General features: G+C 34.5%; 1 protein-coding gene across 1 annotated transcript; it reads right to left on the bottom strand.

The window, feature by feature from the left end:
- Positions 1-5,194: 5,194 nt before the first annotated feature.
- LOC126734937 (putative neutral sphingomyelinase) lies at positions 5,195-6,899 on the bottom strand. The gene has a single exon (XM_050438783.1). It carries the CDS (start codon positions 6,762-6,764, stop codon positions 5,505-5,507), a length of 1,260 nt encoding a protein of 419 aa, XP_050294740.1. The 5' UTR covers positions 6,765-6,899; the 3' UTR covers positions 5,195-5,504.
- Between the last annotated feature and the right edge of the window lie 5,431 nt (positions 6,900-12,330).

Genomic DNA, 12,330 nt, shown 5'->3' with positions numbered 1-12,330 from the left:
GTACAGAAATAGTCAATTGTAGTTGCAGATGAAGAAGTTATTCGTGTGGGAAAAAAACGTGCATTTTCAAGTCGTAAGAATTTAAAATACTTAAATGAGAAGTACGGGGCAAGGTTTCATTAGTGTAGTTGATATTAAAGTCACCAGTCAATATAACCTTAGAGTGTAGGAACAACTGGGATAAAAGAGAATCAAGTTTGTCCAAAAACATAGCAATATCTCCTGTAGGTGGCATTGCTATGGGAAGTTTTAGACATGGCAGCTGATGAGAGGTCTGAAAGATATCTAATTTGGTTAATGGTGTATCAAACAGCAAAACATAATATGATATGTTTGGCCTAAGTAATAAATGCATAATAAAAATAAGGGATGGTTTGGCACCTACAGTAACCTTTCTCAATTCTTATTTTGCGAAGGAGACACAAATGAATGAACTTTTTATTTTTGAATGTTTATTAAATGCAAAAATTATGTACATTTATTACTCATGAAATTTACATTCCTATAAACACTAGGACAAAGTCAATAATAGTTTTACCTCAACATCGCTTAAATAAAACGCAAACAATGTTCATTACTTATTGTGTTTATATTTTTTTTATGTTACAGGTTAATTCTTAGACTATATTATGTTTTTCGGCTAAAAATTTCAATGTTTTGGCCTGTTCAATTAGGTTCTTCTTTTTTTATTTGTGCTAATGACTAGGAAAATTGTAAAGTTATAATTGAAGCAAATAAAAGTTTTTAATTTGATTTGAAACCCAGACCACAAATTAAAAGAAGCTTATAATAAAAATATAAAACATTCCAACCACATAAAAAATAATAGTTCTTTGGGAAAATTAAATCAGGCCTGTACTGGAGATTTTTGATAATATATAGTTGTTATTGTGCAAAAACATTTTAAAATATTCCTCAAATTTAAACATGGTTTTGAGGTAAATAAAAGATTCTTAGAATAAAAATCCAGATACGTATTAAAAAAAAGTTAATACTGATATCCGAGGAGTTATAATTTGCCTGTATATAGTTGCCAAATTTTATAATATAACACATTTGAAGGTGTAAACCATGTTTTGTTAATATTAGAGATTTTAAAAATATTAATTAATAATAATAATATTTATTAGATATTAAAAATTTTTAGCCGTTTTTACATTTTTGCCTGAATTTCAGAAATATCCGTTCGGTTACTGGAATATCGCAAAATTTACGTTTTGTAGACAATTTTTGCACAAATTGCCCTACTTTCAATATTAAAAAGTGTTGTGGAACGTCTCATTTCTTACCATAAATGGTATAGTTTGTCGATTCAGAAAACGAGAAAGACTTAGGTTTGATAATGGACTGTAAGTCTTTACATTGTTAATATGGTAAATAAGGAGCATAAAAGAATGTGCTTCATCATTAGATCTACCAAAGGTTTTAAATGTTTTTACATGTTTTATAGTTTGATAATACGAAGACTGGAATACAATAGTCCATATTTATAAAAAAAAGTTTGACTTTTGCTTTCAAAAAATAAAGCAATTCCTTCAAAGTATATGCATAAAAAAAGTGAATTAAAAGGTCTCGCTTCTGCAAAGTAAAAGGTGTTAACTTTTTCTTATTTATAAAAAGAAAGAAAAATTGCTTAAAAACTAAAGGATTTGCTTCTAAAAAAAGGAATCTAGGTTACAGCAACTTTTCTCATTTTATCATTAGTTGTCCCGGCATCTTAGAGCCTGCATCTTAAAATTTGTGCATTTCATTTAATAAAATCTATTTGTAAGGGCTTGTTTAAGTGATCTTTGGTTGATTAGTCGCAGTATTGTGTTAGTTACCTATGGCTAATGTGCTGCATTTACGTACAAGAAAATACTACAAACCAAGACGTACACCTCGTGAGTCAGATTTCAAGACGTTGTTTAGATTTGAGGAGGAAAATGTGGTGTGGTTGGCAAATTACTTTCTTGGCATGGATTTCGAATCTCGTGGAGCAGCCCAGTCACCTGTGCAGAAAATGAAAATATTTCTGTGGTATTGTGCGAACCCTGGATTTCGGAGCGGAATAGCTGAAGAATTGGGATGTTCGCAACCCACAGTGTCCAGAATATTTCATGACGTGCTAGACCGAATTGTACAACAAGCCGGCAAATTTATCAGGTTCCCAAATACAGAAAATCAAATTATGCAGGCCAAAGAGAAATGGTTGACCAGGTTCCGTTTTCCCACAGCTATTGGAGTTATCGACTGCACTCATATTCGTCTTGATGGAAAACCAGCCCAATTTTGAGACGAATATGTAAATCGAAAAGGTTTTGCCAGTATTAATGTACAGGTTACATGCGACCAGAATTCTGTTATAACTAGTGTAGATGCAAGTTGGCCTGGATCAGTCCATGATGCTCGTATATGGAAAAATTCGGCAGTGTGTGAAATCATGAAAAAGACAAGAAACACTATTCTTCTAGGAGACAGTGGGTATGGTATAATGTCATGTCTTATGACTCCTTACACCGACCCCCACGAGGAATATCAGAGAGTCTTTAACAGGCTGCTTACATCAGAGCGAGTTGTGATTGAGCATACATTTGGGCAAGTAAAGCGGCGATTTCCTATCCTGAAGTATGGATGCAAATTAAAACTGACCAGTATTCCAAAAGTTATAATTGCGTGTGCTGTGTTGCACAATATAGCTAAGCAATTAAGAGATGAAGATTTTCAAGAAAATGACGAAGAAGAAGAACAGGACTTGCCATTTATAGAGACTGAAAATGTAGATGCTATTGGCGCACAAGGACAAAGGCGGCGAGAGGAATTAGCTCGTCTTATTACCAATAACAATATAGCTGTATAATTAGGATTAAAGCTTTCATGTAATGCTCTGTATATGTCGTTTACTTCAAACGTACAAAGATGTATTTACTTAAACTAAAAATAAACTTACACGTTTGAACTGGAAAAAAACGTTTAATTATTTTTTTTTGTTATAAATGATACATATTACATATACCTACGTCTATTTTTACAAGTTTTGGTAAATATTATATCCAACAACAACATACTCTTGCGGGGCTTTTTCGTTTGATGCCTCGTTTACATTTTTTAGCTTGGCCACAGTATAAAGAACAAGAATAAGATTCTAGTTTATGTTCGGTGGCTTGGCAGAGTAATATTGTTGTTGGGGACGAGCAACTTTCAGTTGTTCAACTAAAACTAATCGTTGAAGCTGGGTTGGCGTTAACTGCCTCGTCTCGTCAGACTCTTGTTTGTCCGAAGCAAAGGTAGGCTTCGGAATATTTTTTTTTGCAGCAACCTCTTCAACCGATGTGTAGAATCGCTTTTTGTTAGCTACTACTTGAGGCATAATCATCTGATGAGCATCGTTTTCCACCATAATGTCATCCTTTGAAGTAGGTAAAGAAGGTTGATTTGCCACGCCAATTGCAAGAGCCCCTAATAAAAATATACATGCATGATAAGTACCTACAAGGTAATAATAAAGACCTGAATCTATTTCTCACCTGGTACCCGACTTAGTACAGGATTTATGTCCACAACGAATGGGCTTGTTCCCTGTTTTATTTTTGTCAGTTTTATTTTTCAGTCGCGTTTTCATATTGTTCACTTTTTTCATAAAAGCTTTAATATCCATCTCCTTGCCAAATAAAGTAACGTATTCCTTAACGATATCAGTTAATGCATAGCAGTTTTCTTTTTTTTCATCGCTGGAACTTGAGATTTCTCGAGAATCTCCAGAAATGCTTGGACTTTTTCAGCGATAAACATCATCTCGTTAGGGGCATCTTCTGTAACTTCCTGTTCACTATCGGTGTCAGACATTTTAAATATTTTATTCACTTTAAAATAGCTGCACAAATAAGTTAGATGGATCTTCTTTACATCAATTTGACGTGCGAACTGCTTTTGATTATGAAACAAATAAGATTAACCCCATCAGTTACAGACCACATACGCGTTGACTGCACGCTGCAAGTCATGTCTTGTCGAAATCGCTAATCTCTGTACCTTTTACTTTGTTTTCCCGAAGCATTTGCTTGCAAGGAAGAGGTAGAGATTATGAATACGAATTAGAGCAAAACCTTTTACTTCTACCTTTTACTTCAAAGTAAATGCTTGAGTTTTATAAATACGGGCTAATATTGTATAGTCTCCTCAATATGAGTCATAAATAAAATGTTTTACAAAAACAAGGAGTATGTCCACCATTTACTTTGGAAAAAAATTGAGAGATTATCCTAAAGAAACTGCAGCAGATTAAATCTTGTCTTGTTTATACGTATAAAGTATGAAGAAATAAAATCTATTCTCCAGAACTTTTTTTCTCTGTAAATAATGGAAATACAAGACACAAAAACACTTGGAGTTTCCTAGATCCAATATTCTTAGGAATTCACCAGCTTATAAAATGTGTAACTATTTTAATACTTTTGCTAGTGATTTAGACATAATTGTTTTGAATGCCTTTGTTAAAAAATAATTGAGGACAGACTTTTTCCTTTCTAAAATTAGACTCAATAGTTGTAAAATTAGTATATATTTTAACACTTACTAGTTTATGTAATTTTGTTTTTATAAATGTCATAGGTTGACCTATTTTGTTCTTATTTTTAGTTAATATGTACTAAAAATGATATAGTTAGTATCTGTAATTGGCCTCTATGTTGATATTGTTATGATAATTAAATGGTGTCATTGTCGAAGTTAGTAAACACCAGATCTAAAAAGTGATTAAATTTGGTAAATTCTTATATTGTCTAAGATTAAATATTTTACAAACATTTTAATTGAGAAAGTATATGTCGATTTGTAAGAGTATATCTAATCTCCTAAAGGTGAAACTCATTAATATTTTTTCAGCATGTTGTAGGAATATGCAGAATATTCTTAGCACAGTCCTGATTTACAAAGAAATGTTGTTTGCTTGTTGCTTAAAACATTAATTTGTGTTTATTAAGCATCATCAGTAATTTGTTTTTATTTTATACTGTAAGGAAGGTAGGTGTATGTGAACATAGTAAGAAAAAATGATGTTATAATATGGTTATATTTCTATAATATTGAAAAAAAAAAGTTATATAAATACAACATAGCTATTAACAGTTTTCAAAGATTTTTTACAATTACAAAAACTTTAATACTTTATAAGGTAACATAGTGGTAATACAAAGTTAATAGTGTTTTTGTTAAATCCATTTTATATATACTATCATTTTATTGGTAAAAAAATACAATTTTTTACAGCCATACAAGTTTTATCATACAATCAAGATGCTTAACTGTTGCATTTATCACACTCAAATTTACTTAATTTAAAGTATTTATTTTGATATGAGCAATATTAACAAATCTTAGAAAAACATATATTAAAATTTTCCTTGCATTTTATATAGTAAGTCACAGTTATTAAAATAAACCAGTCTCTTTTTAACATATAGATTTAGAATCTCATTTAGCAATTAGTGGTCTTAAATACTTATCATATCTAATATAATATAATGTTATAAAGCTTGCGGACACTCTCTTATTTTTTTCAAAGACATTTCCATAGCTAATTTCCCAGATAATACACCATGCATTTCAATTCTACTCCATAAAGTAGCCATTAAAAAGCAAAACAAAAATAAAGCAGTGACAATTACCCTTATAATTGCCACTACTGTGGGAATGCCTTGAGTAAAATCAAATTCAACTAAAGCAGGAACAATTAGACTTATCAGAAATAGAATGAACAAAATTATGACTGCTGACCAATAGAGGAATTTTGTCTTAGAGATGCTCTTTAAGGCTTCATTACACAAAACAATACACTCTTCTAGGACCTGCCCCTTGGAGGAATCATCCAAACACTTTTTGGCTGATGTTGGACCTTTTGTTAGTAAAAGCTCTACATAGATTGCCTCATGGTCTGAGTAACTATAAGTTTGATTTGGCACTCTATCTGGCAAAGGCAAACAATATTTTTTTAAATCCACATTGACTCCCGATCCAGGATGATACATCACATAATCAATTCTTTTACCCAATAATTTTTGTTTCACCATTCCCGCTGGTGTGTAGCTGTTCTGTAAAGCTTCACAAGTGGCAAATTTCTCTTGGGAAACATTACCAGCTTCAATGTAAGCATCTTTTAGTCCAGGCACAGTTAATAAAACCCGATAAGCTAAATCCCCAGGCTCTGTATTAAGGTCCCCAGCTAAAACTATAAGATCAGAAGATCCAGATGTGAGCAAGATAAATTGAGCTGTATCATAAGCTTGAAGGACTCTGTGTGCTTGATAATCATCTGAGGCTCTATTGTATTCAGCATGAAGATGTGTAGAATAGACATTAACGAAATAGGTTGTACTTTCCTGCTTCACTCTGAGCCTGCATAGGGCTACACCTTTACCTCCCCACCAGTCTCCATGGTGTAACTTGTGGATGTAACCGTTTACAGACCATTGATGGAAAAATGTTTCTTCTATGGGATGTTTTGATAGAATGCAAATTCCTGAGCCAGTGACTCCACTGTAAAAATAGTGAGAGTATGGTAAGCACTTGTGAAGGCCGTCCCGCAGCAAAAAGAAATCCCTGTTGGTCCACACTTCTTGCAGGCATACGACATCATAATTATTTTTAGATATCACTTCTGCTATTGCTAATATCCTTGATTTTCGATTTTTAGAAACTACTGCTAAGGCCCAGCAGTTTAATGTAAAAACCTTAAAATCCAACATGTTACCATGAGGTTTTTCTTCTGGAAAACAATTGTCGTACATATCAGGATCGGTTGAAAGTTGGTTACAAACAAATTAACAGAAATTCGACACGACGTTCATTGTTCACAAATACAAAATCACTCAACCACAAAATAAAGTCCACATAAACATAATAAAATAACAAATGTGTGTATTGCTGGTTGCCTAGCGTCTTGTAAAGTGACGTAAAGACCAGTGTTGTCAAGAGCTACTTTTTTGTGGTTTATTTAGGCTTAGACTCTTGCGACACTGGGCGATTTTAGTCGTGGAACTAGTTGCGCAACTTTGTTCTCCCGAGCGATTTACTTGGGCAACCAATTGCGCGAATCTATTTATTTTTCTGTTGAATTTGAAGATGTAAAAAATATTAAAAAGTACGAAAAAAAAATTGCAAAGATGCATCCTTTCACTTTTTCTTTCTATTTTTCCGGATATCAACCTTTAAAAATTTTCACCATTTCCTCCCAGTTCATCTTTTTTAAATCGTTTTTTCGATTGGTTTTTATGAGAAGTCTCCAAACTGAAGGTCGATTATGGATTTTATTAATGGTTATATTGCTTTCGTGCTTCGTTCTCTACATTAGTATCGCCTTGAGATACTCTCTGCAGCACATGTTTAAAAAAGTTAAATCCGTCACTGGTCTGGTCTGTTGCTACGTAGCACAGGACGTACACGGCCACTTGAGCGGCTTCTGATCATAATCTCATAAAGTTTCGTGTGTTCGAAGCAGTTTCACGTAAAATAATTTTTACTTTGTAAAATTTTTTTTATTAATCATATTAACTATATTTCTTTTTAGGACAGACGTGGAAAAAAGACGCAAAGGTCTAGTAGATTCACTTCTTCGGAAGCTATAGAGCTAAGAAAACGAATTTCTCGACTAGAGAGAGCGTCAGTTACGTAGACCTATTACGTAATTAATATTATCCAGATATTCTTCTCACCATAGGCTATCATTAGCTAGTACTGGTCAAAGAAGTGGCTCGTCTTTAGACAAACATGGTTCAAGGAGTCACACCCTTTTCACTAAAAAATGTTCTAGGGGTTACAGCCACTATCTAAAGATGGCTCAAAGAGGCACACCCCGCCATTTAGGAATGAGCCAAGAGCATCTGCCTGCCCTTTAAGAAGTAGGTCGAGATCTATCTAAACTAATAACAATAACCAAAGCGCTTCCCCTAGTACTAGTAAAATGAGTCATAAAGTCAGTCCGCTGGTTCTCCCTTTAGACAGCGAAGCTAGAATCCTCTCCAAACATGGTTCAACAAGGACAGAGCGCCTGGAGAGTAAGATTTTGGAATTTTTGGAAAAAACAGAAAGTCTAAATAAATTAGGCTTGTTCAAAAATGCTTCATAAAGCTCTAAAATGTTTAAAGCAAGATACAAACATGGCCTAATCAACAAACATAGGGGAAACTGGCCTAAAATGACATACCCTAAACAAAAGCTTCCACAAAACTTAGGAATATTTATTGATGACCATTCATTTCAAGTTCAGTGAGTTAGTTTATGCCGTTAGTTTATGCCAGTTCCCATGGAAGGCACAAAGCTTTAACTTTTTTCACTTTAAAATATTGATGCCAAATTTAAAAAAAAAAATGTGCAGTATGTCATTTTAGGCTTATACTTGGGCAAAATGACATACACCTTTTTATAGAAAATGTTCCAAATAAAAAAGGTAGAAATATTGAAAAAACCTTTATTATGAAATACAAAAATATAATGCTTTGGTCACTTACGAAAAAACAAATGACTATTCATTTACAAAGTTCGCAAGTAAAAAACTTAGTGCGACGGGAGACCCCTGCGCATTCTGCGTGACTCCACTTTTTACATTTTTGACACCGCAGCCAAAGCTCACCTGATTTCGACTGGCAATAAAGGCTGTTGCAATAGATACACGCAGCATCTTCATCATCGTCTTCAACCTCAGCAAATGGATCTTGATTTTTTTCTTCATCATCGGTCCACAATTTGACTTTAACCTGGTTACGTTTTGCACGTCGCTCCAAGACTAAACGTTTCTCTTCTTCTTTCGCCTTAAGTTTTTCCATGTTAGGTGTAGATTTTAGCACAACCGTTCCCTGTCTTTTCCGATTTGTTCGTTTAAAAGATGCTGATACCTTGGGTATTGGAATGATGCTTTCCACGGAAACCCGGCTACTGTCTAGTATATTATCTTCTTCTTCATTTAGAGTTATATGGGATGGTGCAGGTCTGTCCCTGTCGGCTTGTGATGGTGGAGGGGATGTGTTTGGATGAGGTCCTTGGTGGTCTCGTGTTTGTAATTCGGGATCATTTAAAATCCCTGAACAGATGGCGGTTGTTAATGACGCAGCGAACATCCAGTCGGGAAAAACATTGGCGTTAAACGGATGGATTCCTGTTTTTTTGAACCCACTAACGGCATTTTCCATAGTTGCACTGCGTTCACAGGCTTCAGAAAATAGCTTTCCTACTTGAAAAGGAGATACAGTGCGACCTGGATTATTCTTGAGCCACTTTGTAATCGCTTGATTATAATAGGCAGATAGAGGACCAAAAAATGACACATCCAGCGGTTGTAATCGGTGTGTGCAGTGCGGAGGAAAGGAAATCATTAGGACACCATTTTCTTTAGCCAACGTAATAACTTCCAATTGTTTGTGGCTAACGTGACCATCAAGCAGTAAGAGGGTTTTGTTATTTTGAGATGAATGTGTAAACTTTATAAAATGTTTCAGCCACTTACAAAACAGGCCACCTGTCATGCAGCCCGATTCTTGATACAAGCCCAATGTCCCAGCTGGTGCGTCATCAATTAACCCTGGCTTCCATTTTTTTCGAGAAAAAATCAAAGCCGGTGGCACAAAATTACCTATTGGATTCATAGCACAAACTACAGAAGTGTGTGCCCCCCGTTCTGCACTTGTAATGGCACCAACCTGCTTTCTTCCCTTTGTGGCCATAATTTTTTACGGACGTTGAAACGTAGAAAGCGCAGACTCGTCAACATTGTAGATACGGTCAAAGGTTATATTATGGTCCGCTACTGTATGTTCCAATAAATTGAAAAAATTTTCAACTTGCGGCTTATTGAAACCCTGCACACGAGCCGCTGAAGTGGCTTCCGGTGTTCTGAGTGAAATGTCAGGATTGCGCCCCCTAAAGCCCACAAGCCAATCCCAGCCAGCCTTTTTCTTAATCCTGTTAAATCTGTGGGGTACTTCTTCCTTTCAGCTAATTCAAATGCCAATTGCCTGACCTCTGTTGTGTTCAGGCCAAACATGCATGTTTCCAATTTCTTAATATATTACACTATCTCGCGTTCAAGTTCTGCAGAAAATGTAGGTCCATAACGACCCAAGCCTTTTTGAGAATCTTTTATTCTTTTATTTTTATCCTGTGCCCTTCGTCTAAGGGTTGCTTGCGGTACACCATATCTTTTAGACGCCGCCAACCAGCCCAGATCACCGTTTTCGACTGCTTTAATAGCTTCGCTTATGCTTGCCTCACCCCAATTTTGACGCGTCGATTTACACGTATACTTTCCAACCATATTATCTGAAATCATAAAAACATAGGTATAGGTTTCAGCCTAATGCCTATGTCGTTTTACACCAACACTGTGTATGTCATTTTACCCAAAGAATAAGTGTGTTAGAAATGACCCAAATACTTTAAAAACACAAAAAAACCGGGGTTAAATCACATCAAAATAAAGAAAAAAGTATATTTTTTTACCTGGACTAACCGTACTTAGGCTCATCAAGTGATATCGAGAAATTAGGAAATCACAGAACAATGTTTTCAGGTTCGGAAAAAGTTTTTTTCGGTATTTCTTAAAAAAACGTGTATTCTGCCCCCCAGAGTAGACTCGACTGAGGTCACAGCTGCAAACCAATTACATTTTGTCATTTACGACAGCGTTGCCACGTCTCAAATTAGAGAAGTGGCCGATATGCCATTTTACCCTAGTATATCATTCTAGGCCAGTTTCCCCTATGTATAGTGCCTGCAAATTTACCACAATTATCTGCGCCTATTTTGAATAAAGAGATTTGTCAAATCGTCCCTGAATCTTCCATTCGAAAAAATAAGTTTCAGGTGGCCATGCAGTCTCAACTTGGGGCAGGAACTACAGCTCTAGGACTCACCTTAAATAAACATCTTAAGCAGAGTGACGTTAAGGCTAAGCACCTGGTATCAGAATTATCAGATTGTGGCAAGCTTTTAACAGACATCCTTTTAACATTTTCGCATTACAGAAGAATATACTTTATTTTATCTCAATTATGCCAAGCAGCTATGGGAGTAGCAACGAGTTGAGAAGTTATTAATTTTTTTACCATGGAAATTAATAGAAAAGTAGAAAAGTCATATGAAGGCATCGAAGAGCAGTGGAAAATCAAGATCTGATAATTTAAACTTGAAGCGCCTTCTTCCGGACAAGCGAGGCCAAAAGTATCAAGGGCAAACTTGTCCAAAATATTACAGGAGCGAGTACAAATGTCGCCAGGAAATCAGCCTCAGCTTCAATTCCCACAAATGTTCAAAAAGAAGTAAAGGTAAGTTTTTCTGGAAGAGTTAGACATTTTGTTAATGTATGGGAATATCGTGAATCTCGTGATCACAGTTGCACAGGGTTGGCTGGATTGTTACAGCCTGCCTTTAATAAAATTACGACCAACTAACTGTATCTCCTTTTTGGCTTTTTAAAATAGTGACCCAGATTTTCAGGAGATTATTGATGGTATGGGAAAAGATGTTACTGCGGCTTAGTATCAGCCAGTTTTAGGACAATTTTTATATCCTATCTTTTATTAAAAAAAAACTAGAGGTAAAATCCGTTTTATTTTAAATTTGAAACATCTTAATAGTTTTTTAGAAAATTCCCATTTTAATATGTAGGATTATAAAATAGTTTTGAATCTAATTCACCATGAATCTTTTATGTCAACCTGAGATTTAAAAGATGCTTATTTTCTCGTGCTGGTATTTGAAGTCACAGAAAATTCTTACGATTTTGCTTCAACAGTAAATTATTTGAATTTACTTGTTTGGTCTAGCAGCAATATCATATATTTTAATAAAGGCTTTAAAACCAGTTATTTAACTTCTTCAAACACTCAAACTTCGCTTCAAATGGTAGCACATGTGTGAATTACTTAGATGATATTTGTGTCATTGAAAGATCAAAGAGTAGGTGTTTAAGTAATCTAAATCAGACTAGGAATACTTTAGAATTGATTTTTATTATAAATCACAACAAAAGTTCTCTGGTTCTTTCTAATATATGAAAATATTTAGGCTTTGTATTTAATAGTACAAATGTGTCTACACAATAAACGAAAGAAAAAAGGTTTAGGGTGTTAAAGCTAGAAAATAATTTTTTTATTGGGAAATCTTGTACAATCAAAGAGTTTTCACAGTTCATTGGAGTTTTGTAAAATGTAGCGGGTTTTACATCAAATTATTTTAAAAAGAAAAACAAAAAGCTTTTGCTGTTTCTGATCAAAATATATTGTAAATTGAACTGAACTCAGATCTTCCATGGTGGGTTAAAAACGTTTGACATGCAAAGAATAATATTAGACAGGACAAATT

The sequence above is a fragment of the Anthonomus grandis genome, chromosome 4 (genome assembly GCF_022605725.1).
Source record: "Anthonomus grandis grandis chromosome 4, icAntGran1.3, whole genome shotgun sequence".
Taxonomy (NCBI): Eukaryota; Metazoa; Arthropoda; class Insecta; order Coleoptera; family Curculionidae; genus Anthonomus; species Anthonomus grandis.
This window is presented reverse-complemented; position numbering and strand designations above follow the sequence as displayed.